The sequence below is a fragment of the Copadichromis virginalis genome, linkage group LG20 (assembly GCF_057382275.1).
Source record: "Copadichromis virginalis isolate Kocher_CV1m ecotype Utaka linkage group LG20, C_Virginalis_male_GT1.1, whole genome shotgun sequence".
Lineage (NCBI taxonomy): Eukaryota > Metazoa > Chordata > Actinopteri > Cichliformes > Cichlidae > Copadichromis > Copadichromis virginalis.
This window is the reverse complement of record NC_140637.1, coordinates 11,543,971-11,566,543: the sequence shown is the minus strand read 5'-3', so window position 1 is coordinate 11,566,543 and position 22,573 is coordinate 11,543,971. Positions and strand designations below refer to the sequence as shown.

Below are 22,573 nucleotides of genomic sequence, written 5' to 3'. Positions count from 1 at the left end.
CCTCGATGCAGACGTGCAGACTTACTGTCACCACGCACACACGCAGCTACACACTCCTCATTGTCTGTTGGTTGTATCAGGCAAAAAGTACTCTCATCTGCATCCCAAGGGCATTGCTCTGCTTGCAGTGGCTGATGGCTTTGTTTTTATATTTTATTCTCTCTACCATACTGTCTCTCAGCATTCTCCTTTTTCCCATCGCTTGCTCATTTTGATTCAGAGAGAACTGTCAGGCTTACACAATAGAATCTTTTCTTTTTTTCCCCTTTCTTTTTTCTTTTTGCTCTCCACATCGCACCCTGCTGTCCCACCCACTCACATCTCTTTCCATTTTGCACTCCTCTCCATCAAAATTGTCCTTCTTGACAAAAGGGGCGCCAAGGCTTTCACAGACAGGGGTGGAGAAGGGCTCGGTGGAAATCAATAAATTTCACCCCAGGGGCAGCAGACGGTTCTGTCCCCCCCCCCCCCTTCTTTCGGCCCCCTCAAATCTGACCCGGACCCTCCACAGGAAGCCTGTAAAACAGTCAAAACCAATTTGCAGAAAGTTGTTCTACTTCTCTCCTCCTGCCTGTCTTAAACAGGATTTGCTGCTGATGGATTCACCCTTGCCTACATGTACAGTATCAGTGGTAGATTTGGCAAAATTAAGAGCACATGCTGTGTTATACAGCACCCTTGTCACAAAATGTAATTCTGTTTTTTTTTCTGGCTCTATTGTAGACAGCGGCAGGGCTCTACATCACCAGTATGCGCAACTCCCCACTCCATACTTCAAATCTAAGATAAGCCCAGAGAGGAAGTGAATGTGTTGATTTATTTGCTTACGTAGACCTGACTTAAAAACCATCCTCATTAGTCTTGTTGGGAGGAGGGGAGCGCACGGCATAAAAATGGAAGTTGTTTTCTCCTGCCTTTTTATTTAGCAGTAATGAAAAATGACAGTGTTCTCACTGTTGGCCATACAGGGAAATTTATCACCTGTTTAATTTCACACTCGGGTAGGCCTGGCCTCAGCTCCTTTTCTCGACACTGACAAAGTGGTAACTGAGAGCAGTGCATCACCTACGGAGGCCCGAGCCCCCTTTTTTAATTGAATAGACATTTAATAAACAAGATTATGAGAGCAGGATCACACGGCGATGCTGGATCCTCACCCTCGTCGCTCCTCACACGGCACGGATGTGATCAAGCTCCAAAAGACAGGAAAGGGCATGAAAAAACAGGCAAGTGAGTGGCTGGGTGGCACGAGAGCTTCCCGGAGTGTGATCAGCGCATTTTTCCTTCACGGTCCATTCATCATGGGGGCTTCTAACCTTCCGTTGAGGCAACAAAACTTCTTTTCTCCTCCTGCCATCTAAAAACACCCCATCCTCCCACTGGCTGTGATGCTTCTCCGTCCTACAGGAACTTTATTTAGGCTAACGTGCTGTCACATAAGTCAAAGAAGGTGGTACTGATAGAGGGAGCAAAACCGTTGTCATTTTCAAAGAGGGAGAATTTCTTTAATGTCATAGATGTTGACATTCAGTCAGGTCATGATATCAGAGGTATCATAGAAATATCAGATGTCTCCTGGATCATTGATGTTGACACAACAAATCTGGTTTGCTGAACATCTACAGCCCCCTCCCCTCCGTCATCTATAATTTACCCAGGTTCTCATGTTTTCTCCTCTTCCCTCTACTTTCAGTAGCACACAGTTCAAGACAATACCGTCTTCCTCTTCACTTCCTCTATTATTTCTACTGTCAAAGCCTCTGTCTTTTTCGGACATTATTCTTATGCAATTCATTTCCTTTCTTCTCTCCGCCGCTCAATTCTGGCTTCTTAATGGAGCTCCCCTGGCTAAATAGACTCAGGCTTCTGACAAGACTGAGTAAAAAGAAACGGATGGGCAGTACGGAGAGAATAGCTGATGCAGCCATCTTGGCTGGGGACATATTAATTGAAAGGTTCATAGGCAGCGTGGGTGACGGGCACATCAAAGAACAACAGCTAATTAGGACCCCCTCCCCTCGCCTTTCACTTTTATTTATTCCATTCTAGTGTCTTACCTCTTTTTATATATTTATCTTGTCTGTGTGAAGGGACCTGAGTGGAATATGAATTGGCTACTCCGGCATTTCCTTTTTACTGCGTCATGCTGAGCTGGCAAACAGTAAACAGATACAGGAAGCCGACCACAGGCTGCTGAGCTCCCTTTCTGTTTCTGATCTCTTCTTCTCACTTTCAGATGCCATCTGACGCCGAGTACCTGCGATAATGTCACTGGCAGCTGAAAGCCATTACGCAGCGCATTAGCTGTGTCACAAAATGTTATGTTTAACTCGGACTGTGGTTTGAAATCAATAAGTTGCAACAATGGCAAATTCAAGTAAACGGATTAGGGTTGGGGCTTTAAAATGGAGACAGAGCGATGCTTTAATAAGCACTGATGGTTCCTAGTTTTTTGGGGGGGTTTTCTCGGGGAGGGGTGGGGGGGGGGGGGCACTCTTCACAAAGCTCCAACTCCTCTGTTGAAGGCACAGATAGTAAAGCGACGTCTCCGCCGCCGTATCGACCACTCAGATCTCTCCCAGCACCACAGCTGATGACCCATATCGAAGAACAGCCGGGGCTTCATCGGCCCCTCCCCGCACCGTGCACTGTGACCTGCTCCATAATCTACTTTGGGAGACAGTTTATGCTAAGTGATACTTCCATTACACTATGACATTGATTTAACCATTAGTGGTAGTGCATCAATACACTGAGCCGAACGAGCCCTAAAAGTAGACGAGAAGGGAAAGAAAGACCTCGATTACCTAATGCGCTTTGAGTCTTCTGCCTGCGCTGGGAGCTTTTAGTTGAACTGTAGTCCTTTTTTGAATAACAAATTTGTTTTAAATGAACTTTCTGCCAGCCCCCAAGGTGCCTCGCTCTGTCTGACATTCTTTCCGTCTTTCATGCTGCATGCTTTCTTTCCCCCGCTTTCACACACGTTTACCTAATCTCCCTCTGGAGTTCCACTGTAGGTAAAATTTGCAACTTCAAAAGCCAGATCCTCCCATTTTTTTTTGCCTGCACTTTGCAATCCCCCCCTCCCTTCCCCAAATTTGTCTTCCTCAAATCAACCCACTTGTCAAATACCACCCCCCCCCCCTTTCTGGTGCTTCTTTTTAAATCATTTTGTAGAGCTGTACATCCTGGCCCCTAATTGGGTTTTTATTTGTCCTTGCTCTGCCTCGTTCCCTATAAACATTAAGCCAGCCTTAGCTGTTCCTCCTACTGCGATACACAGACGTGCATTTTTAAAACAAGCAAAAAGCCATTTCAGGGTCGCAGTTAAAGAGTTGCCGGGACAACTTTCTTTAAAGTCTTGGGAGATAATTAGATTTTACAGAACACTTTGCAATTAGTTGCATTCTCATATCGGGAAGCAGACACCCATAAAGCAGGCCTCGCCACCAATTCTCTCCGCACACTTGGAGGCCGGAGTTAATAATTCCCTCCCCCTTTTTTTGTTTCTGATGTAATTGAAATGAAAGGATGCCTCACTGGTGGTGCAGAGATGTCTAATTTATTTAGTCAATCGGTGGCCCTTGCTAGACACCGTCATTATCTTGTACTACCAGCAGCGCCTTTGGTTGCCTCTCGCCATCATGAGGGGAAATGTACATTATCTTAACTTTACGGCGCCCACAGTGTTTAAATGTAGTTTTAACTTCAAGACAAATAAAACTATGATGCCCGCTAGATGTATAGATTGTGATGTGTGTGCATATGTTTGTTAATGATATTGTGTGTCTTTTTTTATGCAGACTGCGGCTCGGGCGGGTCTGGATCGGGTCAGGAGAGCTGTGAACAGGACCGCTGTCTCGTATTTGGAGGCACGTGGTACGAAGACGCAGAAGACGAAAGCGACCGATGCCTTTGTGAATACAGCTGCACGAGTGTGCCTCACAGCCTGGTAAGACAGCCTTCAAAAATCATTTGCCATTAGCTGCTAATGTGGTTAAATCTTCCAGTCCCTTCAAAGCAAAATGCAAAAACATAAATCGCACACATCTGCTTTTGACATTTTCATCGGACAAACTCCAATCTCCTATAAAATGACATGGAAAATTATTCCTGAATTTTTGTCTTTAGCATAAAAAGAAATCTAGATGTCTTCTGAATTTGCCGAATAACCTTGCTTGTTACAAAATCCATCAGGGGCCACTTTCTTTCTTATTTTCTTGTAAATTTGACAAAATTGTAAAACATGGGGGCGTGGATGAAGGCACGGGGGACTTTTTCAAGGTCAGCTTCAGATGGAAAATCTTTTCGCAGCATTTCTTATTCGGAGACAGCATGACTGTACAACCTCGGTAATTTGTAAGCCAACGCAAAACTCAAAAAGGATCCCAGAAACTGAGTAACTGGGCAGAAGAAAGTTTTGTGACATCCACAATTAAGCATCAGAAAGGCGAGGCATAAGGCTGGAGATGGTGTTTATGTTGCGTCCGTCAGTGGAACATATAGGTTGACATAGTCTGCATAACAGGGGAAAGAAACACTGTATTTATGGCTTACCTGACTGAACACCACGTGACACGAGGAGAAAGCTCCAGTGACGACAGAAACAGACCTGTCTAATAAGCAGGAGCAAAAAAAATATCCTCTTTTCCCACGAGGTCATCTTACCGTCATGAGCAGCAGCAGCTTGCTTTGTTGTCACGGATGTGGCTCAGGTGTCACCGCATGGTCTTAAGTGTGGTGAAACTGATGACACCTGATTAAACCACGTCCATTACAACTGAGTAAAAACGCCACCTGACAAAGGCCGTGAAGTATTATTGAAAGCAACCGAACTAACCACTTAATGGCTCTTTAGTTCAGCGTCTAGGTGAATGCGCTTTTACTTTAAATACAGGGCACGCCTCGGTAAAAACACGCGGCCTGGTAATAACTGAAGCGAGGTAGAGCAAAAAGAGCTGAGGGGTTAAGCTAGACGCTGCTTCAGACTCTGCTTTGTGTCTTTCTTTTTGCAGGTTTGTGGTTCCGATGGGAAAAACTACAGCAACGAGTGCGAGCTGAAGAAGGCCAGATGTGAGAAACGAGAGCACTTGTTGATTCAAAATCAGGGACCCTGTGCAGGTCGGTACATTACGCCACTCAGAGTCGATGTCATTGCAGTGCACAAGAGCACCCTCATCAAGTCTCATTGTCGCTGACATCCCATTTCTCCACTCATTCCATCCATCGATGGGGTTGTAATTGTCTCTAGTTTGAGTGTAATTCTGACAGCACTGCTTGTGTCTCTCTTCAGTGTGACCTGGTTAGCCATAAGCAAGTGAAATGATGGGAGGTCAGTGTTAAATTTGATGTGTGGGTTTGTGTAATTTGCTCAGGGAAGGTTGACTCAGCACACTTTGAGCTTTCCAGCTTTTCTGGGAAGTGGCTAGTCCACGTGGGCCGGCTCGTGAGCAGAGTTAAAAATCTTCCTCTCGGGCCCAAGTGTGAACTAACAGATAGTAATAAAGGCTCACTTTTCTGTCCAGATATTCAGAGAATTTAAAGCAATAAACCTGTGCTCCGGAGCTTGCTTCTTAGCCCTCAGGACACCACTTTCCCCTCTTCCTTTAATATAAACTCCCTCTCTTTGCATGTGATGAATGACATTTATCAGCCACAAACGCTGTGAGATCAGTGGCAGAGCAGCAAAGGTTAACCATCTTCCTCTCTGTGGCTATGTTAAATGAAGAGCTTTTTGCTAGCACAGGCCAGGGAGCAGAGCAAAAGGCACTTAAGGGATTTTGTGTGATCATTCCAGTCTGTTTGATTCCCCCTGGGTCTGAAAGAGAGGAGGATGGAGAGAGTTTGAAGAGAGTGAGAATGAAGGAGCTGCCAGTGTTTTCACACACATCTCTGCAGATTCTTCTCCTTCCTAAGCTGGCCTCCTTGGGCACTGACTGTCACGCTTCTCTACCATCCATGGATAATCAATCCTTTTTTGAAGAGTCCTCTATGGGTACAAGGCCTCTGGGTTCTCATCTCCTATTGGCTAATGGGGGGGGGGGGGGACTCAGATCTTGGGGAATTTCACTGCCCTCTGCATTAGCTATGTAAGGAGAAACTTCATTTGACCTCAGCTCCATAAACTTTATCAAAACATGCCAGCTCTCAGTAGCGGAGCATGAAAGCAACCTTGTATTTCAGAGGTTCTCAGTTTGAAAAGCTACCTACTTTGCATACAGTGTCAACACAGCCGTCTGCTGCATGCACATTTGTAAAGTTTGCCTCTTGTAGCATTTAAAATAGTATTTATTTTTTTTTGCCGCCTGCAAACTCAAATCAGGGTCAGGGATTTCAATATAATCCACTGAAATTTTTATTGGCTTACTAGACACATGTGCAGATGTGCCCTTGCAGGAATATAAAAGACCAGCAACAATCAGCGAAGCGGAGAAGGCGCAGCAGTGGACCTTGAAAATGTGAGGGTAATATTGCATGTCACAGCGAGGTGCATTGTGCCGGACAATGGAGAAAAACCCTTGAAGGGTGGAAGAACATATGAAATTAAAAGTTCTCCTTGTCCTAATAGGCTCAGTACAGATAGCCGAATGGAGCACTGAAAAGTGGCAAGTTAAATGAACTGTGTCCAAAGCCCATCTCTGGAGTGGGAAAGCACTGGAAAAAGAGCGCGCCGAGTCATCACCATTAGGCTGAGGCTCATATCCACACCAGTAACAGTGTGATTTATGGCCCCTGTATCTCCAGCCTCCAAACTCCAAATGAGCAACACTAAAAGAGGCGATGGGGAGGGCAATAGAGAGACACACAGAAAACCAAGGGTTTTCCCGTTTCTATCTACAACTTTACTTTTCACTCCAAAGTATGAAAAAATGTGAACAATGATGCTTTTGCTCCGGCCATTAAACAAATCCTATTTTCCTCCCACTGACTGTTTTGTTGTTCTCTTCCAATTTCTGGAGAAGCGCCAGGTTTGAGGAACGCATTTGTTTTTATTTTGCTGAATGTGGCTCTGTATTCAGTGCTGTCACACTATTTTGGCGTCTTGTGCATCCTTAGACAAAGGAGCTCTCCACACAGTGTGCGCAGGCAGAAACTGCTTGGCAAATTCCTTCGCATTATGCAGCAGGCCTTTTTTTTTTTTTTTTCTTCTGCTTCTTCTTCTTTTCTTTTTTTGAAGGTTGTAGGGCAGCGGTGCAATTTCGTAATATTAGACAAGAACAAATGAAGAGAACATGCCTTCTAGTAGGTGGTAAATGTCAGCTTCTGCACATTCACCAGAAATGCCATTGTTTGTTTTCACTGGAGGTAATAGCATCATTTTCCCCCTGATTTTGAGTCATTGTGGAGAAAGTAGCAAATAGAATTGTTATCTTGAAGCCGACTGCCAGGCTCTCCACCTCTGCCCCTCAAGCCAATCTCATTGTTGGCAAAAAAGTTACATGTTGTTCAGAGATTGTGTTGTTTAATTCCCCTCCTCCACCACCATCAACAAACCCTACAGTAATCACTCAAATGCTGGTGTTCCTCTTTCTCTCCCTGTTCCATCTTCCATCTCCCCTCCCTTTCCTTCCCTACCTCATCGGTGATTTCAGCCGTATCTCTGCCGGACCCGACGGTATCCGAGCACTGCAGCGTGTCAGTGTACGGCTGCTGCTCAGACAATGTGACGGCCGCCTTAGGAGTTGGACAGGCAGGATGTCCCGGTGAGTCCTATTCTGTGTCCCACTTTGACCCGTCAGTGTGTCACGAGTTTTTAAAAAAAAAAAAGGAGGAAAAAAAAAGTAGATAGTATCAGGCTGTTTGCAGCATATGGGCCTCGTTGTCCTTGACTGCAATTACAGTAGCAAAGTTGCAGAGCCGAAAACGTTTCATCTTAATCCAAGGAATAATTATGATAATTCTGCGCTGTATCAACAGAAAAATCTCTTCATCTGATGATCCTGACAAATGATAGCGCGCAGATGGAAGAGAAAAGGCTTGCATCGAGCTGTAAGCCAGGGGATACAGCATGGATGGAGAAAATGCAGACGGAGAAATAAGAATACGCAGAGATTTAGAAAAAAGGAAAATCACCTCAGCGCGCTTTATCCGCCTTTTTATTTGCGGAATAGGGTTTAGCTGACATTTGAGCCTAGCATAAATCTCTAATACAGAGTATCCATCACAGTAAGCATTATCCAACTCTTATAAGCTACAGGGATCTATAAACAGCAGCAGTGTAAGTTTGCTGTAGAAAAGTGAAATTCCTTGTTGCTCTTTTCCCCTCAGCTACCTGTCAGTGTAATATCTACGGCTCCTACAAGGGGACGTGCGATCCAACCACCGGGCAGTGCTCCTGTAAGCCGGGTGTCGGAGGGCAGAAGTGTGACCGCTGTGAGCCGGGCTTCTGGAATTTCCGCGGCATCGTGACAGAGAACATGAGCGGCTGCACTCGTGAGGAATTCCTTCTTTGTATCTGATCAGCTGTGCAAATGTGTTTTATTTCGATGACGTTCATTTTATGTATGTTACTTTTCAATCCTTACATTTCCTCTCCACAAATGGTCTGTGCACACACACACCGAAAAAAAATCCATGCACATCAAAGTGTTAACACGCAGAGAGGTTTTATTTGGTTTTCAGAAATCCTGAAATAGTGAAATAGTTAGTCTAGATCAGAGATGTCAAAGTCGGTTTAGTTCGTGGGCCTCAGCTTTGATCTCCAGTGGGTCTTGTCAGTGGGTCTTGTCAGCAACTTGTCAGGATCTGGAACTTTCATCTCCAGCATCTCCGCAGACATCTCCAACTTTCATAGTTTGCAAAGTCCTGACTGACTTGTATGATTCATACCGCCTGCTCTAGATACACCATCAATATTTCTGTGTGCACTTTTCTTCTGATCTACTTTACTTTTATAGTTACTGAACAATTTTTTTTTCCAGAGTATAAACAATGTTAGTTATTCCCCCCAATGTTTTCTGGGAAGAAACCCAAAACCTCTGAGTCTGTAAAACTAAAGTCTTTGCCAAATAAATCCAAATCTGCATGGCTGGAATCCACTCTACATAAGTGAGAGTCATATTTCTCAAGATAAGAGCCATAGTTTGACAATACATTTCTCACTGAATTAATAGCAGTGCCTCCGAGCTACCCTTTTTAGAACAGAAGTTTATAAAATGAATATCCATAAAATATAGTCAGTCAAATTAGATTCTCTTCTAGTTAAGCTCCATATATTTATAGAGCTTAACTATTTGATGAGAGTTTTTGTGGAAAGATGTCTTACTTTGTCCTTTAGACCTGTCAAGGCTGTACTGAATGAACCATTCTCATTTGTATTCGAGTAAAGAACAGGGTCGGGACCCCTTGTTTGTCTTGGTGTAATGCAATATGGTGACTAGCTCGTATCCTGCCGCTGAGGTATCATAGGACATAGCTCCCCAAGTCACAGAGCATTTTCAGTCAACAGCAGGAAGCCTGCAGGTGCCTCACCCGTGGCCTGACCTTAACAAGGTTTACCCAAAGCAAGCAGACAGCACACCACACGCCAATACCACGTTCAGCAGGAGAGGAGTGGAAAACAACACACGTCATTGATTCCCGGAACATAATGGACTTGATGTCCTTCCCCGGCGTTGTTTTCCTGAGTTTCTCTTACGTACTCATTCCCCTCCTTCTTGTCCTCCTCCTGTGGCCCCTAGGGCTGGTTGAACTATTACCAACCCTTGATACTTAAGACAAAGATGTCTCTCAAGCACAACGCTACAGAGGCTAAGGTTGCTTCAAGCACAGTTTGTACAGACTATAAACCGAGCTATTCCTATCTCTCTTCCTGCCGTCGTCGCTAATTGACTGGCCTTTTTCCCCCCTCATCAATCTCTCTCATTTTTTTTCCACCTTTCCACGGCAGCATGCAACTGCGACGCTACGGGCTCAGTCCGGGATGATTGTGAGCAGATGTCGGGTCTGTGCTCTTGCAAGACGGGAGTGAAGGGCATGAAGTGCAACGTGTGTCCAGATGGGAGCAAGATGGGCATGAATGGCTGCGACAAAGGTAATAAGAAAGAGCATCAAGGCCAGTGTGTGGGGCATTCAGAAACCAAACACACACACATTTCTCTCCTTGGTTCCAGCTTCTCTCTATCATTCCAAAGTGGTTTTTGTCACTTATCTGATTTGTGGATCAGCCTGGAAGCAGCCATTTCTTTCTTCATCGGCTCTTTGCATCCATCAGCTTTACTGGCAAAGAAGGAAGTGGCTGCAAGAGAGCTGATCAATAGTGATTAGGAAAATACTCAAGTGTACAAATGGCATGTGGATGACACATTTCCCATTGATATTTTATTTTCTCTACACAGTTGTGATGATTCATTGTTCTTTGAATGTGTGGGTTTATACCTCTGTTTAAGGACTATTGATTACTTTTGATTAATAATAAAAACAGCCCTGGTGATTGTACAAGCCACAAAGCCGGTTGAAGGAAAGGTTAGTTCCTGCTGTGGGGGCCTGCAGCTCCATGATTAAGATGCACCATCAGATATCGACTGGAAGTCAAATGCTTAATGAAGCCAGCAGTCCCAGCACAGTGGTGGGGCTCTTCGCCACACACCCTGCCAGATAAAAAGGACGAGTACTAGGAGGGTGCAGCACATAAAAGCAGGAGCTAAAGGGTGGGGTGCTCTAAGCCTCTGTGATGAAACAATGCAAAGACCCCACACTCACATCCAGGTGGGTGGATGGTGGACTCCCTGCAGCAGATCCTGCTGCGACAGCTTCAAGGCTTCAAACAGTCTTTAGGGGAGAACTGAGGAGAGATCTTGAGTGCTCACCTTTGGGCCCCTCAGAAGATCAACTTTTTTTTGTGCAGCAGTTTTGGAAAATTGCTGTGCATGCCATGAATAATTGAAACTCAGAGAATTTGGGAATTCTATTATCACTGTTATACGGTTGGTGTAAAGATGCTGAATACAAGACAAGGATGAAGTCTTTCAGCTCACTCGTTCCACACTATAAAATCACCCCGAGTGCGACAAGTCCTCCTAGGACCTGGCGTCCACATATGTAGACATCAAATTATGGGTTGTCTAGACCAAAATACTAAATTTTGCTCTTCAGGGCCCTGATATCCAATTATGAGGACATTATACTGACACTGTTCTATCCAAATTTAAAGCGAATGTCCTCATATGTGTCTCTCATTTTTCTCAGAAACAAAAATCAAGTAAAAAAAAAAATCTGGTAATTCTTTGTTTTTACATTCATCAGGTCCCAATCAGCCCAAATATCAAAGAGAAATAAAAAATGCATGCCATGAAAGAGTTCGGGTCTTAGGAGGTTAAAACTGTGGCACAATAGCACAAGTATAGTATGAATGTTGTCAGCAGTGCAGATGAATTGTTATTCGCTGTTTGGGGTTAAAGTTTTATAGCTAGACGGCTTATAACACAGTTTGTTGTTATACTTTGAAATCCCCTCAGGACCTGATCCCAGCATATATATCAGAACTGCTATCCCTGTACTCTAAACCAGCAGCTTATAGTCTGTTCCCACGTCACTGTTAACACTCAAGAGAGACAGAGTGACTGCTGTATGCAGTATCATCTTTTACATTGCTTTTAAAGACTTTTTCTTTACATGTTTTGGTTATTTCAGTTCTTAACTATTGTGTTCAACTGTATTTTATTCTTTACTGGGTGTTTAACTGGCCGAACTTTTGGTACCTACAGAAAGGTTGACATTTTGATACACAGGAAATTGTAATGTTTTCAAAGAGCCAAACACAGGAGACCAGGATCAAAAATTCAAAACCTTAAGCATCAGCAAAACCAGCTGACAGAAAGTAAAGGTTGGAGTCTTGAAAGCATATTAGATGGACAAACATGATTGGACCTATACTAGGAACAAAGAACCAGGAATGAAAGGGCAGTAATACACAAAAAAAGCAAGGGAAGGCCAACATGAATAATGGAAATAACCAGCCCAATCTCACTCCCGAGGCGTAACATCCCGACGATTTGTCACGTTCCGCAGCGTTCCTGAGGAACGCGAAAGGTGACCTTCCGCGTTCTTATGTTACGCGCCGGGTTATGGGTGAAATCCAGCAGAATGGCGGTCCTGCGGTAATACACGTTCAAGCCATGTATTCCAGCCCTAACACTAACTAACCTGTACCAGCACTTTAGTGACGTTAAATAGTGTTTTCCAAAGCGTTTTAAGTAAATTGAACAAACACATGTAGATTGATTCCAAACAGTTCTCAAGTTTAATCGTTTCTCCGATCTCATCATTTACGAACGTGTTGGGTGCCCGGAAGTGTAGTATGTTGACGATTTGTCACCTAGTGTATTACTATATATATTACTCTTTGGGAGTGAGAACGTGTTGAAATAACACTCACAGGAAAGAACAAGGATTACAGAATAAAGGAGGAAATCACTACGAAACAACAAAACGTGGCAGAAATGTTGCCAGCTATAGTCTGATTTCACAGTCTCCATTGCTGTATATAAAGTACTCTATTTGAACAAAAGTGTTGGGCCACACCTCTTAATCTTTAAATTCAGGTGTTTTCAGTCCCATTGCCACAGACTTTTTAAATCAAGCACCTAACCATGCAGCCTGCATTCACAGTCATTGATGAAAGAATGAAGAGCTCACTGAATTCGAGAGTGGTGCTCTAACAGGATGCATAGATGACCCAGTACCTTTGTCCATATAGTGCGTACAGAACGTATAGCAGTGTAAACTTGTTTCTCCCACAGGTCCTGAAGCCCCAACTTCCTGTGAAGAGTTACAATGTAACTATGGAGCCACTTGCATTAAGGTGAATGGCCAGGCCCACTGTGAGTGCCCCTCACCTGACTGCGATTTGAAAAACAAAACCAAGGTGTGTCTTTCAAACTGTCTAAAGAAATAAGTTGTTTGAATGGAAACACATTCTTGTAGTTGCCTGTAGGGAGTTAACGTGTTCTCCCTTCGCTCCATCTCTGTCACTGTGGAGCAGGTGTGCGGCTCAGATGGGGTGACCTATGCCGACCAGTGCCAGCTGAGGACCATAGCCTGTAGACAGGACAAGGACATCACAGTGCAGCACTTTGGACAGTGCACAGGTGAGCCTCGTAGAAACCTCCATGCATAACGAGACACACGGATGGCCAACTGTTGTCAGTCCCTGATCAAAAGATAATGAGCAGTGCCGAGGGCCTCAAATTAACCCCCTCCTGCTGTTTCTCCTCCTATCCATCACTCTGATTCAGAAAGTAAGGTCAGAGCACTGTGAGAGCACATTTATCTTAAAATAAATGTTTCTGCACACACTCGAGCAGCTGTGCTTATTTCTTATTAAGGTAATTCAAGTGCTGAAGAGTATATAATAAAAGCATCTTACACGCATCATGTTCAATAGCACTTCTGTATATCGAACAAGCCTGTCTCTCCTCCTGGTTTTAAACTGCCTGGTGAGAATGAAAGCATGTGCCACACTACAGGGATCTCAGAATTCAGATGGAGATTTATTTATTTATTTTGAAAAGAAAAACAAGTTTGACTGGAGTCTGTGCGTTGCAAACTCACCAGATAGCAATGACACTTCCTCTTTGCTTTCCAGTCCCTTTGTTGGGATTTGGCTTCATCTTCAAACCCCCTGTTGGGGAATACATCAATCCCTTCGCAGCTTGATGCTGCCAGGAACACGATGCTGCTGAAGTATGATTGCACATGTAGAGTACATGTGTACTCAGGAAAAGGTACAGCTCTTGTCCCCCCTCCCCTCCATCCCAGCCCACATGCTGATGGACATTGCTTGGATCGGTGTAATAGGCACTGGGACCCTTGCCAAGGCCACAGCTTTCATGTACAGTGAAGTGGTCTCGCCGACTGCCAGCTTGCGTCACAGCAGAATTCTAGAGACGCCGCCGGCAAGAGCAGGAGGAAGCTCTACGCCAGCTGTGGAGCTGTGGCCGCGAGCCACTGCCAGGTGTCTTACATTTTCAGGTAGAAAAATGTTCATTCACCTCATCATTTAGTGGATCAAATGACCTCATGCAGAGACACGCGTCCCTTTTACCCCTCTTCCCTGAGTGATCCCCTTCAGACTGAAATGGCAGTATTCCAGACAGGAAAGGATGTTGATATAGTGTATGTTGATTTGTAGTTTCAGGTAGTCGGATTTAAAAAAAAAGAAAAAAAAAAGGAGTATGCTCAGTAAGGAATTGACAAGGCTTTGATAAGTCCCTGAACATCTGGTAATTACAAATTCAGTGCCGTGGGTTACCAGCAAATGGAGCCAAAATCCAGTCTGGTCTCACATTCCTCTGTTGCCTGGCAATAGAGATGTGGGTTGTGTGTAATCCCTCACCTAGCATTTCTGCATACACAGAAGGCACGAAGACGCCTCGCAGTGGACTCTCTCTCTATCTCTACGGGGACGATGAAGAGACAGGCGAGCGCTCGGGCCCCACCAGCAGCCGCGGAGGATCTTTTAATTTCTTCACCCGGATGCGGTCGCACCGCGGGTTGCTGTTCTGGCGCTGCTGTTGGCTCGGGAGCTAGATCTCGAGCTAATTTCACGTGTGGCTGGGTGCGAATTAGCATTTGCTCTGCCTCCACCCCTCACCACGCCAGAGCCAAGCCCGCCCTCCCTCCCACTGTTTACACGCAGCGCTTCCAGACGCCGGGCCACAGCGCCGTGGCATGCCAATGCTCGCCGAGCTGCTCCGTGGTTTGACAGGAGAGCAGTGCCAAGGGCTCTGCTATAAATGAGTGAATATTGATCTTTTTTAACATCATTGATCTGTTGCAACTTTTTATTATACAAGGGAGCGTGACTGCTGCTTCTGCTGCTGCTGTGCAGTCTGCCGCTAATGGGCAGGCTGAGGAAAGAAATTACAAGCCTGCAGAAAAAGCTCCTCAAATCTTTCTGCCTGTGACAGAGAGCTGTGATGTTACCCGGCTCTCTCTGAAGTCTCCTCCAAGCAGCCGCAGAGTATGGAGAGGAGTATTGCCGGCTTCTTTGCTAGGTCTCAGCAAAAGATGAAGCGATAAGAGAAGAATCCTCAAAAAAATATGCATAAAACACTGTACCGAGCACCGGAGGGAGGGCATTTGTACCGGTGAACAAATTCTGGCAGCGGGAGGAAATGGCCACCATGTTGGCAATGACCTGCCTCTCCCATATGGTGTTATTACCTGTAAGTTTGTAGCAAATTGGCAACGAAGGCCAGCATATGGCACAGGCAGCCCTCTGCCTGCTTGCTAGTCAGGGTTCTGTTGCCTTCTCCTCCATGTCCTGCGATTTTTTTTGTGCCATTATTCACTCCCTCGTTCAGTTTGCCATGCCATGTTTCCCTGCTGCTGATTTGTTAACCTGTATTTTCCATCTGATTTAAACCCTTTCTCTGTCAGGCTCTTTTTCCCTATCATTTCCGCTCCTTGCCTCTGTGGCTTCCTTGTCTTTCTCCTCCAGTTTGCGCTTTCCGAATCCCTCCTCCTCACTGAGGGTGGCTGACTCCACAAACAATCTTAATAATCACCTGTCAACAATAAGTACACAGCTGAAGCAAGCCGAGATGACTATGATTTATTTTGCTCTCTACTCTGTGACATTACTGTCCAGTGCTCGACTGGGAGGAAATAAAGCAAAAAAAAGGCAAATGGACTGTTAAACGTGATTAAGAGAAGCGTCAGCTGAACAGACTGTGCTGTCAGTCCTTCTCTGCTTTCTCCCAACGAGCGCTCCTCTCTTGCTTTATCCCATGTCGCTGAGCTTGCTTCTGGAGATGCCCACACACCCAAACACACATTAGGCCCTTTCCAGGGACCAATCCGCTTGACGCTAAGCTTGGCACAAGACTGACAGGTGTAGCCAAGAGGAAACGCGATGCATGCCACCTTCCTTGGTGATAGCATCGCTCCTCTATGCACTCCAAATCTCTCTATTACAAATATCTTCCGAGCTTTAAGCAATCTGTGCGTCTCCCGGGCTTTCTGCCGTCTCAGTAGGTATCACATTTCACACCTCGGTGAATAATTGCCGATCAACTAAGCGATTATAGCGGTGTAATTAAGTCCTACACATAATGTTAGGCGAATCCTAATGAGGCGCATGTCTACGGTATAGCTTTTTATTTTTTAATCTCCTCTTCATTTCACCTTCTCACTAACACACATCTGTGCTCGTGGGACGGCAAGGAGCGAAGAAATAATGACAATATTGCCGTGACTCCTCGCCACGGCTAAATCTGAAGTGTTCGCTTACGTAGCATCTCCCTGCCAACTCACTTATCTCCCGCAGGAGTTTTTGTCCCATTTATCTCTCTTTTATCGCCAACAGTTTGTCCTTTTGCACCAGAGCTTTTTGCATTGGTAATGATGGGCTCTTTACAGAGAGGCTCTTCTCGCTCCCCTCACGTGGAAGGATTCTTTTTCTCTCTGTGTGTGTGTGTGTGTGTGTGTGTGTGTGTGTGTGTGTGTGTGTGTGTGTGTGTGTGTGTATTGACACGAGTGTGTTGTGGTGGCGTTGACGGATACTCATGCTCTCTGCAAGCAGCGCTCTTTGAAGCCAGAGTTAAAGCCGGCTTTTTTTTCTTTCTTTTTTTTCTGCCCCATTTCTATCAATCATTCATCACCGGAGGCACTGGCTGTTGGTGATTAAAGCTGTGCTACTGGAGGGCAGCGTTTGAATATGGATATATAATTCATAGGCATTGGCACAGCAACACACAAACATGCATATTGTGCACACGAATGCATGCCATATGTGTACAAACACAAGCACAAATACCCTCCACACAATGCGCTGACACCAACTGGAGTAGTTTAACCTGGTTTGGGAAACATAACTTGTCTGCAGGCGGAGTGCACATGCCCGAATGCGATGTGTCATCTGTTGGCATATTCCATTTTCACTCTTAAGACCCCTGAAACAAAGATTTCTGACATCTCATCCATTGCAGGCTTTTTAATCACGGGCTGCTTGTACAAACAGGCCTGTTTGTGTATGTGTGTGGTTTCTAATGTAATTACTTAATGACACTGGTGAACATCGGGGAGATGGGTTAGAAGATTAGAAGAGACATAATCACTCACTGAATACAGGAGTTATAGTGAGTGAAAAAAAGTTATAGTGAGCAGTAGGTTGTAATAATCATTAAGTGATTTTGTTATGGTTTATTGGCTAATTATGTTTTTTTTTATTTCCTCTGGTGTGATTTTTGAGGTTTTACTGCAGTTAAGTAAAACAAAGTCCAACACTTCCATCTATGCTCAGTCATTCATCCATTCCTTGCTTCCTCCCCTTCCCTCCACCAGAAACCATCTCTGAGCCAGCAGATCGACCCACCCCAAACCCCCCCGCCACCACCCCAAGCGCAACCGTTGCTGCCGCCACCACCATCACCACCGTCGCACCCTTCCATCCTAACATGGTCCACGGCGTCCCGCCTCCATGGATCGAAACCCTCGAGCAACCTGCGACCACCACCCCCTTTCCATCCCCTACACAAAAAAGTGCGCAAGCAACCAGCCACCACTCCACCCACATCCAGCCGCAAGCGCCGCAGCCCAGCCCAACCGCTGCCGCCTCCACATCCTCTCGCAGCGGTCCAATTCCCTCGGCCGCCGCAGTCTCCTTCGAAGGCTCGGGTAGTGGGGATCCAAGCGGGGACGAAGCGACTGAAGAAGAGAGCAGCGGCATCCCAACGGAGGCCAGTGGGGCCGAGGAGACTGTCGGTAAATCCCTGCTCTTTCACTTCATTATCCATAAAGCTTTGGGTGTGTGTGTAGGGAGAGGAGGTTTTTCTCAAAAAAGGGGCTGGTCAAACTCATAGTCTCCTCTTAGTTCACATCATAATGCATTCATGCCATCATCTGTTAATTGAAAATGAAAAATAGGCACAGGCTTATGTATTTGTATGCAAATTGCTTTTGAGGAGACAAATGTCACAGGCAGGCAGGCAGGGAAGAGAAATCTTTGTCAACAGGTGCTGTTAGTGTCATTTCCACTTGCATAAGATGTATATCTCAATTTCAGACAGAAAAGAATGTATTTGCATGGTTCACTGTTGCTACATCGCCCATGCGTTTTTCTTCCTCCCATTCCACCAGCTCTCAACAGCTAGCAAAACAAAACCCAAGCTCTGTAAAATACACTCTAGATGGAACTGCTGGTCCGCATCTCAGGATCTCTGGAGCCTGACTTGACAGGCTGATGTGACTGGGAGGTTGAGGTGCAAGTGTATGAGCCAGCATACCTTGTCACATGACTAGTCTCAAATCTTTCCCGACATGCCTTCCTGGGCTCTGGCGGTTACCGGGCCTCTGGTTGAACAACAAGAGGACGACTAAGACTTTTCAATCAGTGCTCTCTTTTTGATTTTTTTCTTTTTTTCTGATGTTGCCTTCCATCCGTCTGTCCACCTCACCTGACAGCTCGCAGTAACAGGATAAGATTGATGGAACGGCAAGGCCCCAATGTGCTCTTCCTCGGCTCTTCCTCCTCCTCCTGCTCCCCCTCTCCTCTCGTTCCTGCTCCCCGAGTTTTAGATTTATTCTCTTGTCAGAGGCTGACCAGAGTGCTCGGTGATGCAAGGAGCATGTAGCTTGTCTGCAAAGGAGACCTGGCGTCTTGTGACTGTGTGTATATGTGTGCGTATGAATGTGTACCCAAGTGTGCCTGGATGTTTTTCCTTTTTTTCAACAGTCAGTTTGTGATTGTTTGATTAGACGATTTTCCAGGACAGTTTTGGATATTGAAATACTGAACTAATCTGTTTCGTCATCTGTTTTGTGTGTTTGCGTCTGTGTGTGTGTGTGTGTGTGTGTTAGTCTTATCTCCTGTTCCTCGTGTCACTGTGTTTGTCCAATCCAGAGTGCACATGTCACCATCTGAGCATACAAATGTGAGTAGGTCAGAGGTGCACCTTTTCACATTTTTGTGCCTGTGGTATTTTTGCAATCCGAACAAATCTGTGTGTGTATTTGTCGTTGTGTTTATCTGTGTTTATTTGACAGCTTTCATGGCTTCCATAGGAGTTGCACTGCCCGATGCTTCTGTAAATGTGCAGACCACATGCCAGCAGATGCCCCATAAACCCCAGCCTCCTCCCACCTTCTGCCCCGCCCCCTTCTCCCTCCTCCCTCCTCCTTCCACATCCTTTGACCGCATGTCCTTGAGAAGGACGTCCCTCGCCTCTGACGTGTTTATGGCTTGTTTAGCCGCTAGCTCTTTGCCTCGACGATTATTTCTAATCTCTCCGCGGCCATAAAGTGCACCGCCTCGACACCGAGACAACTCCCCCTCCGCCAACACCATCATTAGAGTGGACCGAAGCTCGCCGCTGTTATATACACACTCATTCTTCAGATAGAGCAAGCCGAGCCACTTTTATGTCTGTAATGTCCCAAGATAGCCAGATATGCAGTGACAGTAACACAAACACGAGTGTATGTTGTTTTTGTCCTCCTGGGACTCCTTGAAGGTAAAACTCACCCAATCTGCAGCGAGCAGTTATCACATCCTCCCATCATTAAAAGTGAGCCATGTGTGAGATGACTGGCAACACTCCCCATTAAGTGTTCTCTACCTGACAAAAAGAGATCCAGGTGTACAATCAGTTCTAGTGAAAATGCCACATAATCACTCCTGACAGATGCCTTTATTAGTGTCCAATCACTGGTCAGCACTCTAAAACAAACACACAAATGTGTGTAGACGCGAGAGAAAGTTGGAATTGTAGGTTTTTGACCTTGGAATCACTGCTGGTGTTGAGTGCCTAAAAATTGTAGCTCTGTTCTGGGTTTCCTACATAAGCTGTAACGTAAGCTGTAATCATGAACTATTATGAGCCTCTGTGTATCACCCTCAGGTCCCACAATGGCGAGCACCACTTTACCCACACTTGAGGACAGGTCGTCCTGCGACAACACAGAGTTCGGCTGCTGCCCTGATGGCAAGACACCATCCAGTACTCCAGAGGGCGCCAACTGCCCCTGTAAGTCAAGCACACCTTTGAAAACGACTTTCTTTACTCTCTAATTACCTAAACATCTTCCCGGCTGTCTTCTGCGTCTTCTGTCTGTTGCTGTTGTTTCACCAGCTTCTGTAGCTCTTGCTTTGAGTCGCAGAAGCTCGGGCTCTGTTTGTATGGAGGGCGCCTTTCATGGGTCTTTTGAGAAAAGTAATTGGCTTTCCCTCCAATAGTGAGATGAGAAGACTGATACCGCTCTCATGCCTGTGCATTAAGTATGGAGCTGGAGCCAGGAGGTGATTAGCTTAGTGTAAAGGCTGCAAGCAGAAGAGAGCAGCTAACACATCTCTCTGCAAAGCTCACCACTGAACGCTTTGTGTCACCTTATTTAACAAGCACACACACTCAAATGTGGTAACGACGGTTTCAGAGGGACTTGTTGGCAGTTTCTTCTTCCTCCAAACTAATCGTGTCACAGCTCCATATTTAAAGCAGAAAACAAAACAAAAACCCAAATTTTCCAGCTGTAACCTCTGCTGCCTGAGGAAGTCCTTGTCGTCCTCCTCTGTTTGCGTGGCCTCGCGCTGTTTTGCCCCAGACATCAGTAATTGATGTGCTGTCTTGAGCTTTAGAGGGAAAAAAAGTGCAAAATGCTAAAAATAGTGTTGCAATGGATTATTGATCCAGACAGAGTTATCCGCACAACATATTGTTAAGGAATACTGTGTCGGAGGACAATTTCTGTTATTACAATAATTAAAGTGACTCTCAGTTAACTCGTGAAACACAGTCAGAATAATTGCACAAAAGTGCAAGAAATCAACTACTCGTCATTGTCAGTCTGCCAGTGTCGTGATTCAGAGAGGCACTGCTTTCCATCTATTTCAGTCTGTATTCATTTGCTGACATGTGAAAATTGAACAACAATATATATAAATATTTAAAAGTATAATATACAGTAAAAAATCCTCCTTAATCATCACTTATGACATATAAAGTGTGTGGGAGTTTTATCTGTGGAGACCTATTTCTTCTGATTTTGCTGTGTTCAGAAGGTTTCTGGGATGCAGTCGCTTGGCTGTAGGTGGATAGCACAGGCGCCGGCCAATAGTAGCACACAGAATATGAGGACAGAAGTAAAAAAACAAACAAAAAACATGGAAACCGGCTTATATGGCTGTTTCCGTCTCTCTGCTCTGCTCGCTGTTTAGGTAAGAAACGTATAAATAGCTGCGAGTCTGAATGTCTGTCGCCAACACACACACAGTCGCACAATGTGTGCACCATCCCGCGCAACAGGAAGAGTGGATGCGTTTCTTTGTGCCACCAGAATCAAAACATACCATCATTCCTGACTCTAAGCCTGCTCCCTGTCTTCACTGATTCAGTCATTATCTAGCTCGCTCGACCACCGCTGCTGTCTGTTTCGCTCGGTGAGTCGGCCAAAGGGCCAATTTTCAGTATTGTGTTTCTAAACATTAGCCACCATTTGCCTCGTGTTACACCTCTAATGTTGACTTTACAAATCGGGATATCGGAGCGTTTGGCTTAATTGTTCAGAACAGGTGGTGTTTTTTGGTTTTCCTCTGCAGCAGTGTTTTTATGAATCACTTCTATCATATGTAAATGAGCTTATTGACAGGTGGCAGGAAATTAAAATAAGAAAAGAAAAACAGAAACAGTGAAACCATTAGTCTGACCTTGGTAATCCATTTTTATGAATTCTGCAACACTTTGCAGTCTCGCCCTGATATTAGTCATAACCAACAGATCCTCAGCGAGTTTCCTTTTCTCTTGTTTTGCTCGAGACTCTTGAACGCTCTTTCCTCTCTTCTTTCACCCTCGCTCCTTTTCTTTTAATCTCCCTCTCCTCTTGAATTCGCACCCCTACACCCTCACGTGCGCTCTTCTCTTTATCAGTCCGCGCCACTGTTCCTTAGTTCCCTTCTGAGCTCTTTGTCACCTTTTCTCTCTGTCTCTCGCTCTCTCTCAAACCAGTCAATCTCAATCCAGTCTTGCATCAGTTCATTTCTCTCTGGAGTTGAGCAGCGAGTGAGCCCAGAGACTAGAAGGGGCCGACGAGCGCTGTTGTACCAATCAGTGACTCCTGCCACACTCAGTTCATAAAGATAAAGGGCTTCTCTCTCTCCCTTCAATTCTCTATCTCTCTCTCTCTCCATCCCTCGGTTGAAATCTGCCGTCTATTTGTCCTAGCCGTGGTAGTCTGACTGATTGTGAAAAGAGGGATTCACTCTGGCTCTCGGGGGAGCTTTGGGTCATGACTTGAAAGAGCTCGGGCCACAAATTAGTGCATGGAGTTGCATTTCTGGCACGGTGAAGGTCCCCTAAGCCTTTCAATAAACCAGCAGAATTTACTGCCACTCAGTCTGCAACATGACCTAAAGATATGAGGCCACCTTTGCCCATCCAGAGCCCTACGCCATTTATTTCTTTCACAGAATTTACAGGCAGGGAGAGGTGAAACATGAAAGGTTCTGTCGAGGTTGAACCCTGTGACATTTAGCCTCGAATCCGGCTGATGATAGAAACAAGCTCGGGCTACAAGAGAACTGTTAAAACGAATCTGCAAAAGCCTGTAAATATTTATCCCAGCTAACAATGACTGCACA

The 22,573-nt window shown here is 45.3% G+C and overlaps 1 protein-coding gene across 6 annotated transcripts in view; it reads left to right on the top strand.

Moving 5' to 3' along the window:
- agrn (agrin) overlaps nucleotides 1-22,573 on the top strand; it is a 259,719-nt gene that overhangs the window by 199,430 nt on the left and 37,716 nt on the right. For all 6 annotated transcript variants that reach the window (XM_085444936.1, XM_085444935.1, XM_085444938.1 and 3 more), the window contains 9 exons: nucleotides 3,804-3,952; nucleotides 5,016-5,121; nucleotides 7,593-7,703; nucleotides 8,269-8,433; nucleotides 9,890-10,033; nucleotides 12,741-12,865; nucleotides 12,983-13,088; nucleotides 17,287-17,706; nucleotides 19,842-19,967. In XM_085444936.1, coding sequence (XP_085301062.1) covers nucleotides 3,804-3,952; nucleotides 5,016-5,121; nucleotides 7,593-7,703; nucleotides 8,269-8,433; nucleotides 9,890-10,033; nucleotides 12,741-12,865; nucleotides 12,983-13,088; nucleotides 17,287-17,706; nucleotides 19,842-19,967 — 1,452 coding nt within the window. The remainder of the gene's footprint in view (nucleotides 1-3,803; nucleotides 3,953-5,015; nucleotides 5,122-7,592; nucleotides 7,704-8,268; nucleotides 8,434-9,889; nucleotides 10,034-12,740; nucleotides 12,866-12,982; nucleotides 13,089-17,286; nucleotides 17,707-19,841; nucleotides 19,968-22,573) is intronic.